At 34.3% G+C, this 27,117-nt stretch overlaps 1 protein-coding gene across 2 annotated transcripts in view; it reads right to left on the reverse strand.

The window, feature by feature from the left end:
- The window catches only part of LOC117684422 (uncharacterized), a 339,336-nt gene that overhangs the window by 204,556 nt on the left and 107,663 nt on the right, over positions 1–27,117 (reverse strand). For both annotated transcript variants that reach the window (XM_066067796.1, XM_066067795.1), the window contains exons 34-36: positions 24,616–24,711; positions 14,175–14,381; positions 13,140–13,395 (exon numbers count right to left, since the gene is read on the reverse strand). In XM_066067796.1, the coding sequence (XP_065923868.1) occupies positions 13,140–13,395; positions 14,175–14,381; positions 24,616–24,711 (559 nt within the window). The remainder of the gene's footprint in view (positions 1–13,139; positions 13,396–14,174; positions 14,382–24,615; positions 24,712–27,117) is intronic.

A 27,117-nucleotide genomic window follows, 5' to 3' on the forward strand; every position in this document is an offset into this window, starting at 1 on the left:
AGTTTGCCCCCCCCCCCCCTTTCAAAAACGATGCTACGCGCTTGGAAATTACTCATTTCTTTATTCCCCTCTTTAATAAACAAAACAAACTAACAAACATAACCGATCCAGATAAATATAATTACATGTATCAAAAATAAACTTAAAAAACAAACTACACATTCATCCTTCACCCACAATATTGCCACAACGATATTTCTCATCGTTGTACACCCGTGTAACAATCTGTTAAGTAGGTGCTTGCACGAAAAAGAACCCCTTGCTGATCTACATTTTCATTAACGCATACAAAGAAAAAATATATTTTGATTTATTTTTGAATTTCTTTTGATGTAAAAAAAAAAAAAGAGAGAAGAAATTGGTTCTCAGTCTCTCTTTATGCCTGTTTGTTAGCGGTTAATCCAAGTTCATTTTGAATATCCTTTTGTAATTTAAAAAATGCGATGTAAATTTTTTTCATGCAATATTTCGGATAAAGCAATGAAGAGTTGTTTCTTTAAATTTTATCAAACCATAAAATTGTAAAATGCTAACATTGAAAATTGTGCCCGATTTCTTTTTTTTTTTTAAGGTAAAACTTTATTGATTTAAAAAATGATTTTTTGAGACAAACAAATTGACATAATCAATAAGAGTTTGACAATCTCTAACTGCAGGTCTGTAGCTTTTAGTCAGAAAAAGAATCGGATGGACGACCTAGGACACAGATCGTCCATCCGAATTTCTTAAAAATTGCCATTATTTTCGTACGCGGACGCAATACTCACCGAGACTAAATGGTTCGTATCTTAAGTTTTAAGTTTTAACTGCTTTGAAAGGTAATATTGGTTTTCTGATAATTATGAACATGAATAATTAAATAAAAATGGTTAAAAGTACAGTAAAATTTCCGGCATCGGTCTTCTCCGTGCGCGGATCTAGAAGGGGAAGGGTTCCAGACCCCCCCCCCCCCCAGCGAAATTTCTTTCAATTACGTGTACATTATAAACTTACCAAATATGCCTCGGACATCCCTTGGCAAACTCAAATAACCGTCTGACTTTTCAACCCCCACCCCGGAAAAATTTTCTGATCCGCGCATGTTCCACCTCCTCGAAATACAAAATTATTCCTTGTAAAATTTCCAGGATCTCCGCATGCTAGTAAAAACGCTAGTAAAACGTTTGCCAATGGTCTTTTTACCTTCGTACCGGGCATAACCACAGTCCCACTCTTTGAATAAAATGCGGCGAATCAAACTAGGGACAACGTGTTAAGATCTGTATTTGCTCATAAACATGTAGTATCATCGTGCAAAATACACTGTTCAATTATAATTTTTTTTTTTACTTTACTTGTAAAATTCAACACCTGTTTCGTAATTTTTTCTCACAGTTTATTTCTTACATAGTTACTTTTTTTATTTAGTGATTGACACTTTTCAGACTTTATATGTGATTTCAAAAAGACAGAGTGTCATGTCTCAAGGACTGTTAACCTCTTAAAACAACATTGTGCAATTATCAGATTTTCATTTCTTGGACATCAAAGACTCATTGAGTTTATTTAATTATTTTATATCTGTGAACCTTTCACTCAGCTTACTTATATCATTACCTGTCAATTGCAATTTATACTCATTGTTAAGATTCTTATAAATAGTTATGTACAATTGTCAATGCGCAGTCTGGAATACGGCGGCCAGCCCCGGCCACGTCCTACTCTCCCAGAGTCTTGAGTCCGGAGGCCACTTCTGGCCATATCCGACTTGTTTGTAACATGTCTGTCTGTTAAATTGTTGCCATCGTTGAGTCTCGTCCAATAATGTGGAATCCTGCATCAATTGCCTGTTTATTTTTCTGAAACTGTATACTGGTGGACCTTCGGGAATATGGCAAACCTACCCTTCGTTTTAGCTTACGGCCCACAGCGCGCCCCAACCATTTACCTTATACACTTTACGCCAACATTCCCTCACCCGGTTCGTACTGCACACGACCGATGCAGATCCAGACGAATTCTCTATCACCGTAAAATCTACGCGGTCACAGAAATATAATACTTTGTTTCTCAGTGTTTACACATCTAATATTGTACTATGGTCAGCTATCAATTTTTTGTAATACGTCACAAGTATGACGCAGCTACGACGGAAAACCTAATCGTTGCTTGCAACGAGCTCGTCTCTAGTTATTATTCTTTTTTTTTTCTCCCACGTTTTCTCAAAAACGCTTCAGCCGATTTTAATAAAACTTTCAGATCTTGTTTATGACAAAATTTGTAAGAAAAGTACGTGGGCTTTTTTTGGTCGTCACTTCCGGTCCCGAGATATTAAAGATTTTATGTTTTTGATTGTTCACGAGTTTTCTCCAGAAGTATTTAAGATAGAACTTTTAAATTTTCAGGGATGATAGAAAGTGTCAAGCCGCAGTGTACTACGCATATCCGAACGTCTGCCGTTACTTCCGGTCGTCACCGGAAGGAAATGAAAAACCTTAATTTATCAATTTTTGGGATTTGAATTTTTTTTATCATTTCATTCGATAGAGACGCCCTCAAAACTTCTAAATATGAAATTTGTTTTAAAATCAATCCATGCATTCTTGAGATTTTGGACCCCAAAATCCTGAAGCGAAGGTCCGCGTAGCTCAGTCGTTAGAGTGTTGGACTTGTGCCCAGACGACCCGGGTTCAGTCCTTGAGTGCCGAATGTTTTTTCTCTCTTATTTGTGTTTTGATTAATGATTTCGTCTTTAAAATGATGGTTTTGAATGTTTTTCGTTTTATTTTTGTCATAATTATAAATAATAGCGGCTTTTTTCAGTACAAACATGGAGCTCTTTTCTGTCAGCAGCTCTCTTAATTTAGACGCTCGTCGCAGTGCCGGTATCAAAGACATGCCGAATGTTGTTTTTTTTCTTAATTTTGTTTTGTTTAACGATTTTATCTTTAAAATGATGGGTTTTAATGATTTCCGTTTTATATTTATTATATATAGAAATAATAGCGGCTTTTTTCCATTAAAAATAGATAGCTTGCTTCTGTCAGCAATTCGCTAAATTCTAACGCTCGTCGCATCGCAGGCATCAAAGACGTGCCGCCAAAGTACCCCTGCAGTACGCTGGGTCGCTTTGCCGGCATCAAAGAAATGCCGCCATCTCAATGACACACACAATAATTAGCAATGCACCCACGTTTAAGTAAGTATCCAACATGACCTTAAAAGGAGGACTGATTAGTATTTATTCACATATATAGACACACGCATGGATGTATATAAATGTGTTTATTGACATACATTGCTCAATACTGATTCCCCAAACACTATAAAAAAAACTAGAAAATCTCTCTCTCTCTCTCTCTCTCTCTCTCTCTCTCTCTCTCTCTCTCTCTCTCTCTCTCTCTCTCGTACAAATGTTTTAGCATTTAAATAAGAACTCGTACAGGTAACATGCAGTAAATTGGATAGAGGCTAAATGTACATCGGCGTCCAAAAATTATACATGTATTTATTTCAAGTTACGGGATAATGTCTATGGATTCAAATAATTTGAAATTCATTGTTTAATGATTGTCTTCATACTGATTGGAAGTCAACGCTAAAAAGTCATTTTTATTAAAGACGGTGTACTTTTTCTTTTTTTTGTGCATGTCTATATACTGATACAAATCTGTTGCCTGTCTGGGATTAAGAAAAACCTCCGAAGTTTATACACGTAACTATACAAACGAACGGGTGACTGCGACAAGGTTTGAAAACTGACCACCCGTTTATGAGTGTTTGAACCTAAGAATAAAAAGATGTAAAATAAATCAATAGTTACATCTTTCAAACAACGCTTATACATTGTTCTAACATATGTATTTTATTTAGAAATTGTGTAATATGTGATATTTAGAATTAAATATTCTACGTTTAAAATAGAAGTCAGCGACCGACCCCCCCCCCCTCCCAATTCACAAAATCATTTAGTTTTTCTGGCCCGATTTTCCTTGATCTGTGATCTTGGGGCTTTAATTTCAACTAAGTACCATTCTAGATTACTGTACTAATTACCAGACCAATTCGTTAATTATTAACAGAGTAATGAAGTTTTTGGCATTTGAGTTACAATTGTCGTGTTTGATATGTACTGTAAAAAAAAATTCTAACTCCAAAGCCCTTCACTCATTTCTAATGAAAATTTGTGAAAATGAACCTCGCACCCCATTCTTATTGTCTGTCAAATATGCAGCGGATTGAACAATTAAGACGAAATTCCTGAGATTAAACGGCACTTATTGCCTATACCTGGAAATTAAATTTACACAGTACACACACCGACACCCCCCCCCCTCAATCCTATTCACAAAATCATTTAGTTTTTCTGGCCTGATTTTACTGGATCTTTCATCTTGAACCCTTACTTTTAACCTAGTTCAATTCTAGATTACTGTACTAATGACCAGACCTATTCGTTCATTTTTAAGAGAGTTATGAATTTTTGGGCATTTGAGTTTCGATTGGCGCGCTTGACATGTACTGTAGAAAAAAAATTTAACTCCCGAGCCCCTTAATCAATCCTAATGATATTTTGTGTAAATATACCTCGGACCCCATTCTTATTGTCTGCAAAATAGGCAGCGGAATGGATAATTAAGAAGAAATTCCTGAGATCAAACGGCGAGTATAGCCTATACGGGGACTTAAAATTTGCACAGTACAAGGGATGTAAGCAGCCGCGTAATATTTCTGTTGCATGTATATTTCTTGTTTTCCGTTTAGTCTGTATCCACGATAGTATGTGAACTACTTATGAATGTTAGAACTGTGGAAATTACTGTCATCAAATTTTTACCGAATAAATTTACATGTTACTGATTTCGTTATTTCTACATTTATAAAGATTTTATCAATCCTGCTGAAATAGATCAGTCAAACATAATAGTAAACGACACGAAAAAAAAAATTCTCGACACTGAAATACATGGGTAAAATGCATCAGTCATAGTTTTAGGACTTCCTCTAATTGTTGTTAACCGAATCCGAGATCCACACCTCAAAATTCTATTTTCGATTTATTAAAGACGAAAATCAAGCTCGGGTCTTTTCACCCCCCTTCAGACACAAACACGCATCAATATTTCAAATGACATCGCACTGTTACCAAACCTGAATAGTCATGCAGACATCTTACACGTTGTTTTTTATCTCATACAAAAACTCAGCTCCTCTCCCGGGCGGAAACGCCCCAAATTCAAATACAAATTCGGGAATTATTTTGCTTCAGCCATGTTTTGAGACACCAGCAAAGGCTGTGTGTTCTAATCTCGCCGGAGCCAAATTTGTTCTTTCTCTCCATTTCTTTCTCTCCTTTTTATTTAATTTTCTAACTAAAATATTCAACATAAAAGGATTGTTGGACTGTAGTACAAGTTGAAAAACACTCTTCAATTAAGATTTCGACAAAAACAGTCTTTTATTATTAGAGTCTTCCGTCTTCAGCGGAAGACCCTTCTAATCTTATTGTTATTAGGGTCTTCCGTTTACAAAGAAAAACCTTTTTTTCTTCGGTTTCTTTTTATTACAGATCATTAGACCTGTTATTAGGTCAAAAGACCTCTTATTTAATATGAAATAAAATTGGGCTGGTCCTTCAAATTAGGGATCCAATGGGGTGTATAATCCTTCATCCATCGCTCTTTTAGATCACATCTGCATTTCCTGATATGTTTCGTTGATGAAGATAAAAGGCAAGGTCTGTTCCTGTTCTAAAAATCGGACGGAAGACCTCCTCGTTGCTCGCAACGAGATCGTGTCTAGTTATTATTTTTTTTTTTCCACAAATTTTGTGCACGCGATTTCTCGAAAACTATTCGACTGATTTCAACCATTTTTCACACAAGATGGGACTTGATGTAAACCTCATACGTTTTTGAGATATTTCCTGTCGTCACTTCCGGTATCAATATATCGGCCATTTTGCACATTTTTACGACCTATTTTGTGCAGAGCTGATCTCAGAAACTATCAGAGACATGACTATGAAATTTTCAGGATAGGTAGTCTATAGTTTGAAGTTGTGCACTATTATGTTGTTTTACGCCAGTGGCGCCATTTCTTGGAGCTCGCCTGGGCTCGAAAATTGAGTACGAATTTCTATTCAAAATTTTCATACGTTTTGATCTGTATCTTTTTATCCGTTGATTTTTTGTTAAGACATATATTACAAAAGTAGAATATAATTAAACGTTCTTTCCGAAAAAATCAAGAAAAAGGGGCTGGCCCCTTTATTTTGGGGCCAAGCCACTCGTAAACTCTATTACAAATAACTTAAAAATGATAACGATTTTGTAATGCATTATAGAAGCAAAGTTGTTGATCGTAGCAATATCTATCAGGAAAAATCATTTTCACACCCATTTATGACGTAATGAGGGATTTTTAGGGGCCAAAGTACTTAAACTTTGACGCAATATATCTAGAGAAGGAGACATATTTTGTTACGCAATGTAGAAAAGAAAATGTTTGCATTGATGATTCTAATCGATGCCACTAATCAAAACACTAAAGTCTGTCCCTATTAAGGTTCTAGTTAAGGTCTTCCGTTTCCAACGGAAGACCTTATTGTTTTCGTACTGTTTATTATTATTTTCCCCCCAAATTTTGTGCACGCGATTTCTCGAAAACTACTCGACCGATCTCAACAATTTTTTCACAGATGATGGGACATTATCTGAATTTTATATGTTTTTGAACTTTTTGTCGTCATCACTTCCGGTCCTGTTTTACGGTCGATTTTGTGATTTTTTTACGACCAATTTTGTGCAGAGCTGATCTCAGAAACTATTAGAGATATGACTTTGAAATTTTCAGGATAGGTAGAGCATGGTTTGAAGTTGTGCACTTTTTAGTTGTTTTGTCGCCTCGCCATCTATGAGATTGATCAACCCAATATATTTCCGTAGTGAGTCAGTAACTAACCTAATAAGTAATAGTGTCCAGTTTAGATGAAATTGGCCAAAAGGCTCTAGAGGAGAAGTTTAAAATGTAAAAAGTTTACAGGCAGACAGACAGGCAGATGCTAGAAAAAAAAGTTCAGCTTTCATCTCAGGTGAGCTAAATATCAACTGAATATAAACATTTGTTTAGCATATTTTGAACAAGAGGTGCAAACATGCCGGCTCTACTTCATGGTCATGAAGATCAATACAATTCCTAAAAGAATCCTCAGTTCAAAAATCATACATAAGTAACAAGATATCTGGAGCCAATGCTCAATATTAATACCCCAGCTCTGATGTGAATATGCAAAATAAGCAATGTTGCAACATTTAACAGGAAGTTGACAACCGATTGGTACAAAAATATATCCCACCATATGGCATGCCTAAACAAATAGTGTGTTAAAATTTTAAGCATCTGCGATAAATACACGTGTACTTGCTGCGAAATCTTTGACAAAAATTTGTTTGAAAATTTAGGCTAAAAATAAAAAAAAGTTGTCATTAAACAGGAAGCTGACGTTCGATTATTGGTACAAAAAAATATCCCACCATATGGCATGTCTAAACAAATGGTGTGTTGAAATTTCAAGCGTTCTGCGACAAACAGTTGCTGAGAAATCTTTGACGAAAATTTGTATGAAAATTCAGGCTTAAATAAACAAAATTGTCATTTAACAGGAAGTTGAAAACTGATTTGAATACCAATTTTCGTGGATTTCGTTGTTAGTTGATCCACGAAACTAAATGACCATCGAAGTGCAATTTCTATTAACATTTTGTATTGATAGGGTCATTGGCCACGAATTTACCTATCCTTGAAACTGGGATTTTCACTTCATCCACGAAAATTGATACCCTTGAATATTAATGAAACCACAGTATGTTAAAATTTCAAGCATCTGCGATGAATAGTTGCTGAGAAAAATGCAACAAACTTTTGTTACGGACAGACAGACATACAGACAGACACACAAGGTTAAAACTAGAGGTACTGTGAGCAAGCTCACAATTGATACCCCCCGCTAAGAAAAAATCATAACTCATGTATTTTTTCTATTATAGAAAATATTGGATGAATCTATTTCATAGTCCATTTTCTATAAATAACAACTGCTCTATTTTTTAAAACTGTTAATGCTTATATGAGTAGACAAACCAATTTCTATTCTTTAAATTCCATTTTAGTTCAAGTTAACTGTTAATGCCTGATAACATTTGCATCCTTATGTTAACAAACATGACTAGAATCAAACGAAATTCCACATGTCAAGCAGCCACTTAATATAAACATTTTGAATTATTGGTATACTGAGCCCGATTTTTTTTTTAAACAATGACCTTGAACTTCCTCAATTGACCTTTGGTCAAGGTCATGACACACTCTTAGGTTATAAGAATTCTAGATGTGAATTAAGAACTTCCGATATTTGTCCATTAGACAGATATGGACTGCACACGAGTTTTACACTTTTCTGCAAGGTCATGACAAGCCCTTAGCTCATAAGCAATCCTTGTGTGAACTGATAACTTCCAATGTTTCACCATAAGAAAGATATGGACAGGACGAGAATTTTGCACTTTTTTCTGCCATTGACCTTGACCTTGTCCAAATGACCTTGGGTCAAGGTCATGACACACCCTTAGGTCATAAGCAATCTTTGTGTGAAGTAAGAACTTCCAATGCTTCTCCATCAAAAAGATATGGACCGGACACGAATTTTGCACTTTTTTTTGTCAGTGACCTTGACCTTGCCCAAATGACCTTGGTTTAAGGTCATGACACACCCTTAGGTCATAAGCAATCTTTGTGTGATGTAAAAACTTCCAATGTTTCTCCATAAGAAAGATATGGACCAGACACAAATTTAGCACTTTTTCTGTTGGTGACCTTGACCTTGCCCGAATGACCTTGGTTCAAAGTCATGACACACCCTTAGGTCATAAGCATTTTTTGTGCGAAGTAAGAACTTCCAATGTTTCTCCATAAGAAAGATATGGACCGGACACGAATTTTGCACTTTTTCTGCCAGTGACCTTGACCTTGCCCGAATGACCTTGGTTCAAGGTCATGACACACCCTTAGGTCATAAGCAATCTTTGTGTGAAGTAAGAACTTCTAATGTTTCTCCATAAGAAAGATATGGACCGGACACGAATCGAACAGACAGACGGACAGACGGACGGACGGACGGACGGACAAGGTGATTCCTATATACCCCCCCAAACTTCGTTTGCGGGGGGTATAACAATATAGGAAATTAAACTGATACAGGTTCATTTAGCTTAAAATCAAGATTAATAGGGAGGCTAAGAATCAACAAAATATATAACAAGAGGCCCATGGGCCACATCGCTCACCTGAACAGCAGTTCCTTGTAACATTACATTTCGTAGCATATGCTTTTTCTATTTTAAACATTGAACCCCTTTCTGGGGACCCAGTTATGGTCCGAGGTTTATGGTTGGCTTGAACAACATAAATAGTAACATAGGAATTAAAATGTGTAGCACTGCGGTGGGACCGCACGTACACAACCTGAAAAAGAAGAGAAGAGTTCCACTTCAAGAGGAATAACTCTCAGACTATACAGAACATCAAGAAAGATAACTCTTGGTTCCACTACATTAGAGTTTACACAATTTGAGGATCCTTGCAAAGTAATCTCACAAACTGTAGCATTATAGTTCTCGAGAAAAACTTTTTAAAAACATTTTCAATATATCTTTCTATGTTAAACTTTGAACCCCTCTTGGGGCCACAGTATTAGTCCAGTGCTAAAGTTTTAATTATTTGGAATCTACATTATTTAAGGATGCTTGCATAGTTATCTCACAAGCTGAAGCATTATAGTTCCCTAGAAAAAGATTTTTCAACATTTTCCCTCTATATTTCTATGCTAATTTAAACTTTGAACACCTCTTGGGGCCCCAGTATTAGATTGAGGTCACGGCTTTTTTAATTTCGAATCTACACTATTTGAGGGTGCTTACGTAGTTATCTGACAAATTGATGCATTGTAGTTCTCGAAAAGAAGATTTTTTAACATTTTCCATATATACCGGTACTTCTACATTTAACTTTAAACCCATCTTGGGTCCCTAGTATTAGTCCAAGGGTCACTATTTTAAAACTGTCGAACCTTCATTATCCAAGGTTGTATGCATGATAGTAATCTCACAAATTGAAGCATTGTAGTTCTCGAGAAGAAGATTTTTTAACATGTTACCTTTATATTTCTATAATTAACTTTGACCCCATCTTGGGGCCCCAGTATTGGTCTGGGGTCACGATTTTACCAATTAGGAATCTACATAAGCGAAGGATGCATGCATAGAAATTCCACAAACTAAAACATTGTAGTTCTTGAGAAGAAAATTTTGAAACTTTTCCTTTATGTTTTTTAAAATGTTTAAATTTTGAACCCCTCTTGGTGCCCATCAATTGTCCGGGAGTTACAATTTTTTGAATCTACATTATTTAAGGATGTACATGTATGCATAGAAATATCCAAAACAGTTGCACAATAGTTCTTGAGAAGAAGATTTTAAAACATTTTCCTATATATGTTAAAATCTAAACCCCTACTGGGGCCCCAATTTTTGTTCAGGGGTCACGATTTTTACAATCTTCACTATATATACAACCTTTTGTGTATGTATTGGCATTTTTGGTGAAGTGGTTCTTGAGAAGAAAATTTTTAAACATTTTTCATATGTAGTTCTATGTTAAACTTTGAACCCCGCCTGGGGCCCCAGTTTTGGTCTGAGGGTCACGATTTTTACAATTTAGAATCTTCATTATACTTACAAGCTTTTGTGTAAATATTGGCATTTCTGGAGCAGTGGTTCTTGAGAAGAAGATTTTTTAAACATATTCCATATGTAGTTCTATGTTAAACTATGAACCCCACCTGGGGCCCCAGTTTTGGTCCGAGGGTCACAATTTTTATAATTTTGAATCTTCACTATATATAGAAGCTTTTGTGTAAATATTGGCATTTCTGGAGCAGTGGTTCTTGAGAAGAAGATTTTTTAAACATTTTCCTGTGTATTTCTATGTTAAACTTTGAACCCCACCTGGGGCCCCAGTTTTCGTCCGAGGGTCACGATTTTTACAATTTAGAATCTTCACTATATATACAAGCTTTTGTGTAAATATTGGCATTTCTGGTGCAGTGGTTCTTGAGAAGAAGATTTTTTAAACATTTTCTTATGTATTTCTATGTTAAACTTTGAACCCCGCCTGGGGCCCCAGTTTTGGTCCGAGGGTCACGATTTTTACAATTTAGAATCTTCACTATATATACAAGTTTTTTGTGTAAATATTGGCATTTCTGGTGCAGTGGTTCTTGAGAAGAAGATTTTTTAAACATTTTCCTATGTATTTCTATGTTAAACTTTGAACCCCGCCTGGGGCCCCAGTTTTGGTCCGAGGGTCACGATTTTTACAATTTAGAATCTTCACTATATATACAAGTTTTTTGTGTAAATATTGGCATTTCTGGTGCAGTGGTTCTTGAGAAGAAGATTTTTTAAACATTTTCCATATGTAGTTCTATGTTAAACTTTGAACCCCGCCTGGGGCCCCAGTTTTGGTCCGAGGGTCACGATTTTTACAATTTAGAATCTTCACTATATATACAAGCTTTTGTGTAAATATTGGCATTTCTGGTGCAGTGGTTCTTGAGAAGAAGATTTTTTAAACATTTTCTTATGTATTTCTATGTTAAACTTTGAACCCCGCCCGGGGCCCCAGTTTTGGTCCGAGGGTCACGATTTTTACAATTTAGAATCTTCACTATATATACAAGTTTTTTGTGTAAATATTGGCATTTCTGGTGCAGTGGTTCTTGAGAAGAAGATTTTTTAAACATTTTCCTATGTATTTCTATGTTAAACTTTGAACCCCGCCTGGGGCCCCAGTTTTGGTCCGAGGGTCACGATTTTTACAATTTAGAATCTTCACTATATATACAAGTTTTTTGTGTAAATATTGGCATTTCTGGTGCAGTGGTTCTTGAGAAGAAGATTTTTTAAACATTTTCCATATGTAGTTCTATGTTAAACTTTGAACCCCGCCTGGGGCCCCAGTTTTGGTCCGAGGGTCACGATTTTTACAATTTAGAATCTTCATTATATATACAAGCTTTTGTGTAAATATTGGCATTTCTGGAGCAGTGGTTCTTGAGAAGATTTTTTAAACATTTTCCTATGTATTTCTATGTTAAACTTTGAACCCCGCCTGGGGCCCCAGTTTTGGTCTGAGGGTCACAATTTTTACAATTTAGAATCTTCACTATATATACAAGCTTTTGTGTAAATATTGGCATTTCTGGTGCAGTGGTTCTTGAGAAGAAGATTTTTAAAGACATGCACCCTATACTTACTGTTTCGCAATTATCTCCCTTTTGAAAAGGGCTGTGCCCTTTATTTTAACAATTTATAATCCCCTTTCCATAAGGATGCTTTGTACCAAATTTGGTTAAATTTGGCCCAGTGGTTTTTGAGAAGAAGTTGAAAATGTGAAAAGTTTACAGACGGACGGACAGACGGACGGACGGACGGACGGACGGACGGACGACGGACAACGGGTGATCAGAAAAGCTCACTTGAACCTTCGGTTCAGGTGAGCTAAAAATTTCACAATTAGACACACTCTAAAACTTGGCTTGATACCTCTGACTTGGTATCATTCTGACCTGGACTAAAATATTGACTTTGCCTCAAATTCGGTTTCTGAATTTTTTTGCCTTATTTCTCTTTTAATGATATTGTTAATTGCTGTCCATTGATTTAATTAACTTTCTTTTTATTGATTTCCAGCCCAAAACCTGGTCATTGATTAATAATTTGCCACTTTGGTTGATGGTTCAAAACTTATGCCCAACAGTTTTATGAAAATAATATGGGTTATTGTGAAATGATGCAAAATGCTTAATTGGGCTGATAAAAGAATGAAATCATTTTGCATGTCAAAAATAACCATCTACCACTGTACCTCAAAATTATAAGCAATGTCATTTGGAAACAAGCCATACAAAGACTAAAATAAAGATAATTGTCTTTGAAAGGGACATATCTTGATGGCTCTTTAATTACCTCCCCCCCCCCATCCCCTTATTTTACTTTAGGATTTTCAACTTTGGATCTTAACTCAGATCAATATCAACTTACATGGATGTAGAAATGATCATTGTTACTGATGTTGGTCTTAATGATGTTTGGCGTTTCCTTCGTTCATTTGCCCGACAGTTAACAGCAACAGTCATGTCACTACAGTCAGGCTGATGACAAATCTGACTGGACCATCTAGTGTTCACTGAGGTAAAGGCTTCTCTTAGATTCAAAGCCAGGGCGTCACAGAAGATAGCAGAAATGTTGGGATATGCCAGCTTCATCATTACTCGCCTTCTAGCTTGGCTCTGAACCACTGAACATTTAAAAATAAGAGAAACTCATTCATCAATAACTATTCACGTGAGTATATTTTGCATATGTATGAAGTGTTATTCTTTGTCAGATAACAAGAATTTAACAACAATTCTTTGTAAAGACCAAAATATTACTATGGCTAGAGTCGTGGCACACACCATCTCAGATTTTCATGAAACTTTCTCGGTGATTGATATTCATAAGGTATGACATTACACACCATCAAAATTAACCCCTTTGTGGTAACTGCGGTACTGCTCTTTTGCAGGGCAAAATGACATCATTTGATGAAATATGACGTTATGTCAATTGTTTTATTTACGTCATTTAATTATCTATCTTCTAAAATTTCGGCAAAGTATATCAATTTGCCCTGCAAGAAAGCAGTACTGCAATTATCGTAAAGGGGTCTATAATGTCTTTTACCTTGGTTGCCATGGCAACCAATTTCATTAATTCATATGTTAAAAAAATTCAGAATATTTAGAAGAATTAATGAATCTGCTTGGTTGTACAAAAAAAGACGATCTAAAAGTAACTGATAAAGATAAAGTTAACATAACTTTAATGTCATATTGTGACACTATTATTATTTTTTTACTTGGAGAAGCAACATCAAATAAAGAGCTCATAAGGGGCAACCAATGTCAACAGCAATTTAATTAACCAATAAAACAGCTCAAATAATTAAGTACCAGTCTTAAAGACAGTTCAACTGCCAGAAGTACATTCTCTACTCTGATTTTGTAAGCTACAGGTATTTATCCTATGACTCACATCCACAAGATGGGAAACGAAGTGGAATATTTCTGTTGGATGGGTTCCAAGCTCCTGAGGGTCCACAGGTGTAAACATTAGGTGTGTACCGATCGATCCTACGATTGGCATCAGTGCACCCAATGGTGCATCCAAAGTAAGGGTTGTAGCTCCTCTCACAGGCCCTTGTACCTAGATGTGGAGGGTCAGGATCTGGACACTGCTCTCCTACAAAGAAAGAACATGATGCATATGAACCACATTGATCACTGGAGCAATGTAAATTTTTCTAATTGTTAAATTAACATACAGGTAAATCTTCATGGCTTGAACTTTAATTGCTTGATCGCTCAAAGTGAGTCTCTGGTCCCATTTTTTCCTTATATAAGTAATAGCTATAAGCAATTTTAGTCTTCATTTCTCAAACTCTTGATCTTTTAAAAACCCTTGATCCCTCAAAGTCAAACAGCAGTCCAGTTTTTCATAGATTTGAACTTTTTTCCTTAAAGATGAAAAATCCTAATGATTTTTTTTATCGAAAAAGGTACTCCCCATCGGCATCCGGTGTTCACATCCATAAGTAAACATGTGGAAAATTAAAAAAAAAATAAACTTAGCAGTGTCACTAAAAACACAGATTTCTAATACATCTACATTGTATTTTTTGCTCTATCTCTTTAAAAAATTGATAATAGTTCATAACAGTTTTGAACTGATACTAAGCATTCGAGTAAATTGACGTTCAAGTACGAGTACGCACATTTGTTTTTCTTTTAACAGTTGCTTTCAAATGTATTGTTTAGTTAATTAACTTAATTATGATAGAAAAGTTTTACTTCGTTTCATACAAAAAGTACAAAGAAACATCGACCCGCTTATGCAAGTTATGCTATTTTTCTGGAATGCTAGCTATACCGTACCTTCATACCCACATGAAACACAAAAGAAAGTCCTTTTCTTGTTTTGTTTCCAAGAATCGGTAATAATGTTACAAAATATCGTGTTAGCTAGGGGTTTATATGTAAACCATTATGAAAATGCACAACTTTTCAAGACTTTCCTGAATAAGATCGCATCTGTACTAGTGACCGATGATGTGGCGCACCCATTATACAGAGGTCACTCCAATTTTCCTGGGACCACTATTGCTTGTAAATTGTAATACACATGCTCCATCTATTCAACAAATAAACTATCCCCATTTTTGTCATATCCTATCATTTAGACCTTTATTTAAGAAGGCAATCGATAGAAATCAAAATCAATAAATAGTTCAGAATTTAAACATCAAAAACATTAAAAAAAATTACCAAATATTCATTGAAAAAGAGAGAGAGAGGAGAGAAAGAGAGAGAGAATTTATTAATGCAAATGTCAATAAAAAACAATAACCAAAAGAATGTTTAAAGAATAAAAAAATAATGTTTCAAGAATAAAAAATGTATTTCTGAAAAGTTGTATCATTTTTAAAATGTGTAATGTTTATTTTAATATATCCAAAGTTCAATAAAATAAATATTTAAAATCTAAACATTTTTAAAATTGAAATTATTTGAAATATTTAAGTCCGGTTTTTAACGATTACACAAAAAAATGTACAAGAGGTTGCCAACCCACATTTTTTTCATTATATAAAATTTTTTTAATGCGTTTTTAAGCAAACTGACCATATAAGTGTTTATTTTTCACCATGCAGTTCAAAAATTGAAAATGTAAGTAAATAAGGCTATACCCTCTCCACCGCCCCCCTTTTTTATTACTAAAGAAATTCACAAACAGTATTACAGCCACATTGTAATAGATAAATAAAAATACTTATACATTGTTTTGTTATCTTAATATATTAAACTATAATTTAGCTCTTCTAAATATGTATATATCTGGTTAGTTTGCATAATTATGATTAGAGTCCAAATTCATACAAATACCCGGTAAGTTAATTTGATGTTGTTTTGAGTTAAAGAGAACTTGGAACTGCATCTCACTTATGGGAATGTTCTGTTAACATTGCATTTTGTTTCCATGTTTGTTTGACTGTAATTTGTGATTTTGTTCAAGTTTGTCTGTTAAGCGGTTCCATATTTTGTACTTGTATAGTGTTACTTGTAAATAATAAAGTATCTATCTGAATATTCTCACTACTTGAACTACAGTTTATCAACGTTGGTAAAACTCAAGTCAGTTCAAACTACCCATCACATTAAAATGATGACAGAAATTCCTAATTTTGGGGGAGTTGATTTTAATGAACTCTCCTATGCAGTTACTCTGGCAAACTGAAACTGAAACAGTGTTTAGACCTAAGCACAAATCATCACCGCTGACAAGACTGAGATATTGAAAATATTAGATAAATTCTGTGTACTGTATGCTGAACCATTAATTTTCAAGGAAACGTATTTATAAATACCTTAAAAATAGTCAGATTTTAAATAGTAGGAACAATTTAGATATATTTTGTAGTCCTATGTATTCCTACGCCAGAGTTCAATTTAGTCTCGTTCAAATTAGACGCTCGGCTGTATCCGTTAATCTCCGACAAACAGTGAGTAGTCGGAGATTAACGGAGACAGCCGAGCGTCTGGTTGAACGAGACTAGAGTTCAATATTGCTTGGTTCCAGAAGTGTACAATTTTTAAAATTATTTCTACAGTGAAACTTCTCAAAACCGGCACCCCTGAAAACCAGCACCCCCTCAATATCGGCCGATTTAAAAAGTCCCAGCCAGCTCTCTCTTCATTTCTTATATATAAACCCTTAGAAAACCGGCACCCCCTGAATACCAGACACCGGCCGTTTTTTTGTCGGCCGGTCTTTAACAAACTTGTGAAATATACCCTCACAAAAGCTGCCTATAGCCAGAGGGCAGAGACACCCGTATAATTGACAGAAGGTGTGCAAACAGCAGGTACACCGACTCGACAGAGTGTTAGTGTGATAGGTGTTAATTACGCGTGCTGAATATGGTTTTATAGCGAGTTGTTTAATTAATGTTGTTATATCAAATGACTGAGAAACCGTGGGGTGTTTTTGTGTTTATTCTTATTTTATTTTTTAATTCATCGATTTGATTCGTATTTAGTTATTGTATTCTATTTTATACTACACTGAGTAAAGATTAGAACTCGGCAATTAGTCGAGTCAATGATACAAGCGGCTAAAATGTTTAGATAACAAATTCTTGATAAGACATTCTAAAATGTTTTATCTACTGTGATTTTATATTCTACATATACACAAAAAAATATTTTAATTTCATTTCAGATGTTTTCAAAACTAAAATATTTTATCACAGTTTCAATGTAAACGCAATATGATATAAATGCCTTTCAAAGGAAATTTGACATATGACTTTGTACACACGTACATGTACAAAGTTGGTGTTCTATCTTTGAGATTATGTTTTCGCAATGCTTTTACATATTAACTGTAATTGTAATTATGTTAATATGCATAATTCATTTTTACAATGAATATAAAAAAATCAAATCTTATTATTGTCTATAAGTTACAAAAAGCATTATACCTGTATATATCTTTACATGTATTGTGTTTATATAAATGGATCGAACAGAGACATAATATCCTTGACAATGGCTGGTTTTAACTAAACCTCAGTAAACCAGCACCCCCTGTAAATCGGCCATTTTGTCCGGTCCGGCAGTCTGCCGGTTTAGAGAAGTTTCACTGTATTACTGATACATAGTTTGATGGAATTCTATCTTTAAATATTACACAACATGATTCATATGGGGTTTTCTCAAAATTCTTGTCGGAAAAGTTCGAGAATTCATATTATAAAAATGTGCGTAATTCATATACAGATTAGAAACTACTTGCCATGCAAAATAACATATCGTTGATTTTAAAATTAATAATAATCGATAAAATCAACTCCCGTCAGTACTTCAGTACTTTGATTATAATAGCTTGTCGTAATAAGTCTGAATTATTTTTGGTTTCTTAGTGTTTCTTTCTATTAAGCATAGTATAGACGCGTGTTCTCATGCTGGAGACTTGGTTTTTTTAAGGCCAGAAATTATGCAATCTTCCTTACCTAAACCAAAATGCTTAATAATGGCAGTGCACTCTGATATTATAGAATAGATGTGAAATAGATATCGAAGTGATAAATGTTTATTAAATTTACGCATGGAAAACATTCAAAAGGCCTTGTTTATTAACAAATAATGAATTTTGCATGTATTGATTTTCATCAATTGGAACCCCCCTCCTTTTTTATCAATAATATGCTTGTTAAAATAACATCGAGATGAGGAATTAATCTGTTCTACAAGTTGTTGAATAAATTGATCAATGATTCTTTGCTTAATTGTAGGAAAAAAGGTTGCACAATGTATATATTCCTGCTCATACCATCTATGTCCTAGACCTATTTCAAAAAGTTTATTTTTAATTACATTTACCCAATTTTCAGCAGGTGCCAAAGACGATTCACATTCATTACTGTAATCCGGTGAATATAATACGCAGTAGTGTACAATACACACCCCCCACTTTGGGTCTGAAAATGGTGAAAAAAAGCTTGTTTGGATGTATTATACGCATTAAAAAAATGACCAAACGGTAATCCTGAGTATCAACAAAGCAGTTATACTTTGTATGCACGCTCAACTTCATCGCGGGAATACGCTACCGGAAATAAGAAAAACAATATTTTCTTAGATACGGATTTATTGTAACTAATACATCGCAGTAATATCTTTAATTCATAATCAATGTTTTAAAAAGAACTAGTATTAAATATTCTACCGTAAATAAAATCAACTACTTTTAACAAGCGTTATATAATTGTTTAGTCATTACAATCCATGTGAAGTGAAAAACGGACGATGTACAGGAATGGAGATAACGGACCTAATTAAATTCTTAAATGATTCCGATGATGATCAAAGTGATCAATTATAGGTCTGGAACATAATAAAATATATGCACAAATAGTTGTGTTGTGTATAGTACACTTATAGCCTAAGGGGGGTGTCTGAGATACCCAAGGTGTCAAGCGTTAGCGGTGGGGGAGCACAACTGTTTCAATGGCTTCGATTAACGGAATAGGTTATAGAATTATTTATATTCATAATTATTTGCAATAAATCAGTTAGCATTACATGAAAATGGTTAAAAATGAGCCAAATGATGTGTAAGCTGTTTTCAAAGATCGGTTACAAATAGCACGTGGCCATCCAAGTCCGCATTCTATTAATAACATCTGTAATGGCGGCGTACACGGAGATAAAGAATAGGCAGTTCAAATTAATTTTTAAAGGCCATTTTGAAACAGTTTATTTATTAACAGACTTCAAGTATACATTTTCTTTAATTACATGCTATAACAATGATTTCCTAAGGGTTAAATAATAATATATATGTGATAAATGAAGGAATGTTACGATGTATATCGGGGTATCGGTCCTGTCTGTGAACAGCATAGGTAATACAGCAGTATGATACCCCGTGCTTCAGCTAGGGAAAAAATATGTCCAAATCCTATAGGGATGTATAATACGCACCCCTTTCTCACGGTAAAAAATGCTGGGGAAAAAGTGCGTATTATATTCACCGGATTACGGTATACAGCATTTCATAACAGGACTGCAAAATACAATTCTGACTTTGTGACAATTTGAACCAAAATTTGATTATTCTAAATGTACTTTTAAAGAATGAGTATCATAAACATTTGTTAATGATTCCAACACCTGGCATTTACCTTAACCTTATATAGTATATCAGAGAGGACAATATCATACCTGTTAACCTTTCAAAGCTGCTATGTGGGAGATTCTCCCCCTTACCAACTTGGCTAAGGAGGAGATTTTGCGTAAACGACGTTTTTTCACGTGAAATGCAAATATATATTAAAAATACTGTTAGATACCTTATTTTACCATTGTAATTAATGCATTTGCAATGATTTTAAATTTTATCATTTCTATGACTACCAGTGTGCAATTACAACTTGTGTTGCTGTACATGTTCAGAAAACTATTATTTTGTTTGCATGGTACAAAACAAGAAGTCAATAGTGCCACTTTTTATATTATTTATATTATAAGTCTTCTTATTGTTCAGTATTGAACCATCACTGCATGCTGACATCTAGGGTAAACACAGAAAATTTATTTTGCCTATTTTGAATTTGCAGTGAAACCCAGTTGAGAAAATACCAGAAAATAATATTCATTAAAATTATTTTTTGCCTTATATATAGGATAGATTTTTTATTCACAAAACAACATGTATTTCTCCAGCATTTTTTAAAAATGATCTCTGTTGTAATGTCTATAGCATATCCCTGTAATTCATAGTACCGCTACTATAAACTTTAAAAACTCTTGTGACTTTTTCCTCGAGCTTCACTTTTATCTGTAGCTTGTATAAACACTCTGTTCCAAACTCACTTTGATTTTTACCGACCGTGCTGGCCAGACAGAATTAGTCACGACTCACTGCACGTGGCTTGGGTGCTTTACCTGTGCACCTGTTCAGTGACACCACTGGCTGCTATTGTTTTCTTTGGTGTTACAGAGTAAAATCAAGATATTTTAAGCTTTCACTTAATTTTTTGATGAGGCCTATGCATAACAAAATACGTAACTGATTTAAGTCAAAACCGGTAGTAATCGTAAAAAGTAAACTGGGCTATAACATGTCATACTATGATCACGGTAGACAGTATTTGGATGGATTTTGATATATTCAAGCTACACAGCAGCTTTTTGAGCTCAAAATCAGAGAAAAACCCGCAGTGGTTGTTGAAATTTGCATGCAAAGATTCAGAATGGGGGGGGGGGGGGATATGGGGAAGAAGACAAATACGATTGCGGGAGAAATTTGTCTCCCGCGCGGGAGATAGGTTGGATGCGGGAGATCTTAGATTTTTGGGCCGTTTTGCGGGAGTCTCCCGCGCAATGCGGGAGGGTTAACAGGTATGCAATATGATGTTCTGATTTATCATGCATGCTTGCAGTTGGCGTATTTCACACCTTATATCGAATATCATTCTTCTTTAATAATGTGGAAACTTGAGATCAAGTCACACGAATCATTTGACAATTTAATAATCTCTTTTTGGAAATCTTTTGTGGGGAATATGTATGTTGTCGTACTTTCTTATGAAAGTTCAGAATTGTGAAATCGTTACAATAAACGTTTTTTTTTCTTGGAATTTTTCTTTCAATGTTTTCTGTGGTGATTCATACGGGTTTAATGGTCGTACGTTTAATCGTAGACGTAAGTTTGACGTAAGAGTTTTTCGAAAGATTTTGCTTATTCACAAAATATCATACATGTGACGTTATGTCAAAAAACAGTCGTAAGCGCTGGATCCGCCTCTGCATGTATGTATAATACACACTCCTATTTTGGGTCTGAAAATTAGGGAGAAAACATTGTTCAGGTGTATTATATGCACAAAAACTTATGAGCAAACGGTAATCTTGACTGTTAAGAACATTGTAATTTGCAGGTAATTTTTTTGTGAAAACAATTTTAATACATAAATGAAAGGGGCTAATTTACCCTGGTTTGGGGATACTTTTACATTTTGCTGGCATATACTGTCACCACACTGGGGCGTCTTTCCTATGCACATGCCAGTATAATGTGATTGTATCTCATTTGTTAATGCAATAAGTTTCGACTATTAAAATATATCTACTTTTATTGAAAAAGGGTAGCAATTATAAATGTTTTAGCCATCTAAACTTTCTAAATTTCTAGCATTTGATAAGGATGCACATTACTAAAACCATACATCCAAGGCAGGCGAATTAAGGTACCTCACTACACCTAGACTTATACTTTTTAAGACACTTAGTCACAAGATGGCGATTTAAATGTTTTGTATAACAGTTTATATCCTTCGACAAGGTTGTTTATCGTCATAGGTAAGTGCATGGTTAAAGTATTGGGCTTCTGAACTGCAGATCATGAGTTCAAATCCGCCTGGAGCTTTTGTTCATGTTTACTGAACTAAATTTTTGAAAATGTAATTTTTCATCCAAAATTGCACATTTTTTGCCTATATGACTAAGATACTTCTTATCCATTATAATATCAATCACAATCAAAAAAAATTCTGCTGATTTGAGAAAATATTTCAAGGTGTAGTGAGCAATCTTAATTGTAAAACTGTACAAAACACTTAACAAAATGAATCACTCTTTCTATGATAAACCATATTTACCCTACGTTTGGTTACACAAAATTAACTATTGTCATTACATAATACTAGTACATGTACAGTACTCGCAACGTTATTTTTTTACAATCCTATCCTATGGTATTGTGTATCAAGCCTATTGTATCGTGCGTGTATACTGTTCAATCGTGCATTAATCCTATCATATCGTGTTTGAATCCTATTTGCACACTATTCAGACGTGACTTAACGCGATCCAAATTATCGCAGTGCAACGCACGAACATTAGTATGAATGTTTTACAATTTTTTGTGTACTCGCAAGAGTGATACATGATTTATAAAGATCGTAAGATAAATCGCTGGTGTTAATGCGTCTGTTTTGCTCAACGTGTCTCATGTACTGTGGTTTCATTCATATATAAGGGTACCAATTTTCGTGGAGAAAGTGAAAATCACAGTTTCAAGGATATGTGAATTTGTGGCCAATGATCCAAGCAATACAAAATGTTAATAGAAGTTGCATTTCAATGAACATTTAATTTCGTGGATGAACTCAAAAACGAAATCCACGAAAATTGATATTCAACGAATATTGATGAAACAACAGTAATCTTGCGACGTTTTACTATCATTGCACGACTTATCAGCCTCTATATGCCATGCTTTGCTACTGGTATATATGCCCTGTATAAGTATCTGTGTTTCAGAACAAAATTTATACATTTATTGCATAATGGCGAGGGAGATCTTAACCATGCATTAAGTTTTTGAAAATCTCAAAGAAATTCTAAAATATTTGGATGTAAAATGTAGGCGGGAAACGGGCGTTAGCGTTCGTAGTTCTTTGTATTGACGACCACCTCCCTGCCTGAAATCTTTCAAAAAGAACGATGAAACCTACAATTTTGGAGAAAAACTTAAAGATCTGGTCTACAAAATCGTGGATTCATTTTTCCTTCCAGGTGTGTGGGAGTAGAGAAGATAATTTTTAAACATTATATGCATTAACACAAATTCATCCATTTTGGCCCTGCCCTAGAGTCAAAACCCATACTCCTGGGGACATAAAATTTAAAATTTTAGTAGAGAACTTCCTGGTTAACATAATTATAAGTCAGTTTTTCATACAGATGTGTGAGAATAGAGAAGAAAATTTTAAACATTATATGCATTAACACTATATTGCCATATCCCCCCCCCCCTAATGTTCTGAACCTCTGACCCAGAGGCCATGAATTTCACAATTTAGGTAGAGGAGTTAGCGGACATTATAACCATGCATTCAGTGTTTTGCCCACATGTTTGGGAGTATACTGTGGAATCATTAATTTTCGTGGGGGTCAATTTTCGTGGATTGCTAGAATTTTACAGGCTCGTGGGGACGTAATTTCGTGTATTCTCTTATATCTACAAAAGGAAACATGACTTTATTACTTCAATTTATTAATTCGTGGAGGATGTAAATTCGTGGATAAGAGGTACCCACGAATTCCACGAAAATTGAGCCACCACGAAATCTAATGATTCCACAGTAGAAGATTTAGTTTTTAACAAGTATATATGGGAGTAGAGAAGAAGATTTTCAAAGATTTAATGCATTTTAACTACCGGTATATTGCTATATTGGCCTCACCCTAGAGCCATAACCCCTGACCCAGGGGCCATGAATTTCACAATTTTGGTAGAGGGCTTCATGGACATCATAATCATGCATTTAGTTTTTAACAAATATACATAGGAGCTAGTAGAGAAGAAGATTTTGTAAGATTTAATACATTTTTTACTATATGGCCATATTGGCCCCACCCCCTATTCTCTAGTTTTGGTAGAGGGCTTCATAGACATTATACCCGTGAAACCAGTTTTTTTCTCACTTGTGGAAGTTGAGATTTTTGAAAATTTGTTTTTTGTATGCATATTTGGCCCCACTTGTGGTGCCCCGGGGGTGGTCAATTTAGATTCCTCTTACCATAGAGATGCCTCAAACCAAAAATGGTAACAATCAGCCTTGTAGCTTTTAAGAGGAAGTAAAAAATATAAAATTGTTAACGCTTGAGGGACGATGAACGTAGCACAACGATGGACGAAAACGAATAGCAATAGAGAGCAATAAAAATTACGTTGCGGGTACTGTATATGAAAAAGTTAATGGAAAACTTTTAATTTTAGTTTTGGAGATTTGTTAAAAACTCCTCATTCTGTTTGCCTGATTCCCATTTAATTTCTTCTTTAAAAAGGGCGTTGGTTTGTATATGAAATAATTATATATTTTTAGGGTATATAAGAATATACTTACGCATTACATATATGTTGAAGGAACAGAAATTTGAAGTATTTTTTTCATCACGAATAACATACATGTTGGTGTATTTGCCCCATAAGAATGTCTCTCCTGAAATAAGAAATAAGCTCAAAACCTTAAAGCATAATAGTACACACAGTGATCGGCAATGCATGGACTTTAATTTTACTTGTGAGCCCTTCACAACTTTAGAAGCTCATTGGTTTTAATGATCACCAGAGTGTAGTGCAACTTTTGAAAGTAAAATTGCTGGCAGACTTATAACCAACAAGAGGATATATGGTTTAAAATAAAAAATCTTAATTTTTTTTTTACTTATTTGATCAATTCTAAGTTTGGAGAGGATGAGGGGTGATGACATGGATGGCATTTACATAAACATATACTAGGATGCCCTCAGGAACATTCATTCATGCATTGATCAAATCATAACAACCTCAAATGATCAGCAAGAATAGATATGTATAAGTTATCCCACAACTTAGGGATCACCCTGAGAGCACTTGTTCAACTAGGCATTTGGTTGGTTAATCTTAACAAGAGCTACAAGAAAATTATATTGTTTAGGGGACTCTAGAGGATTACAACCATTTCAAAATAATTAATCAACTATACTCTCTTGGCGAAGTACGATCCAAACAAGGACAAAATGAGACAATTGAAACTAAACATCATAGAGATGCCAATCCTTTCAAAACATGCTATAATTAATACAGGACATCAAAGCATTTAAGAGAGCTTTATAAAGATACAAATCCCTTCAAAACCTGCTATAATTAATAAAGGACATCAAAGCATTTAAGAGAGATTTATAAAGATACCAATCCCTTCAAAACCTGCTATAATTAGTAAAGGAAAAAAAAGCATTTAAGAGAGCTTTAGCCAAACCTATCGCTCTAGAAATTAAGTCATTAAGTGCTAACTTCTTCTTGCATGCAAAATATTTCTAACTGTATATCATGTCCGATCACAGTCCTGTAACTTTCACTAGATTTTCTACACGAAAATATCTGACTTAATACAGACAAGTATATGTGGTACATACGGCTTATCCAATATTGACAAAATTTAGTATTATGCATTTGTAAGATAAGGAAACATAGATATGACATCTTTTTCCCCTCCTGTGGGATTTTCATTTTTTAAAACTAAAAATTATGAAATCTTTAGAAATCTTTTCTTCTAGGTATCAAACAAATAAACTAATTAATATATATATATATATATATATATATATATATATATATATATATATATATATAAAGGAATTTTTTATGGAAACTTAGAGTTAATTCACAGCTCTATAGAAAGAGTCTATTGATCGTTCGAAATCTACAGCGGCTGAAACTGACAGGATTAAAATCTATTCGCCTGGCCATTTATCGAAACCTTCAGCTACCTAAGAAACATAAGATATCACAGATTACAAAGCTCACCGAGACGGGACATCACCCTTATGAGACATCACCTTTATGAGACCACCTTTATCATATCATATGAAAATCATACTTTATGATCTTGGATATTCACGGATTCTGTTTTGACACAATATCGTATATCATCTGTTAAAAAAATTGCATGATAATCATATTTTCATATGTTTATCAATACAATGATATAAAATTAAATATTGCATCCTATCAAATTTACAATATATATCATATAATACAATAAAATACTGTATTAAACAATTATGAAATATGATATTGTAACGTATGATATGACATTGTGTTGTGTTATACATTATTGTATTTGATCACATAATACAACATCATAATATATAATACAATATTGTCTTATATTACAATATCATATTACATAATACATCATAACATTAAAACATATAATATTATATTGTATAATATAGTATAATATTGTATCATTTTTGATGCATAATACGATATTGTATTATATGACACAATATAATTTCATAAAACAATGTATCATATCAAATGATACAATATTATGTGATAGAGTAAAATATTATATAATACAATATGATATTATACATGTTGTATCACATGATACAATAATATATATTACAATATCATATTTTTATAATACAATTTCATGTGATATGATAATTTATTACATACTTAGTTATAAAAACAGGTTTTTTGCACATGTGGTACAGATGACATCACATAATCCGTATCGGCCTCCGGGGCTGATACAGGTTATCAGCCCTCCAGGGCTGATACGGATCCGTATCACACCCCTTGCGGAACTCCTCTGCCCTTTTTCGCTACGGCATTTTTGCATGTTTACAGACGAAAAATAAAACATTTTCAGTTACAGTCGACATTTTTGAGTGCAGTTAAAAACTTCAAATGCTAGCAAATGTTTTAAAGCAGTCAACTTTTAAACGTGATGAAATTCTGTTCTGTAGCTTCATGTTTGTTAAAACAAGAAGAACTCATATTTTTATTAAATACATGTACATGTCCATACTTTTTCAAATTATATGAATAATCAATTTGTTCAATTTGATGGGTT

This window comes from Magallana gigas, chromosome 7 (genome assembly GCF_963853765.1).
Source record: "Magallana gigas chromosome 7, xbMagGiga1.1, whole genome shotgun sequence".
In the NCBI taxonomy this organism is placed as follows: Eukaryota; Metazoa; Mollusca; class Bivalvia; order Ostreida; family Ostreidae; genus Magallana; species Magallana gigas.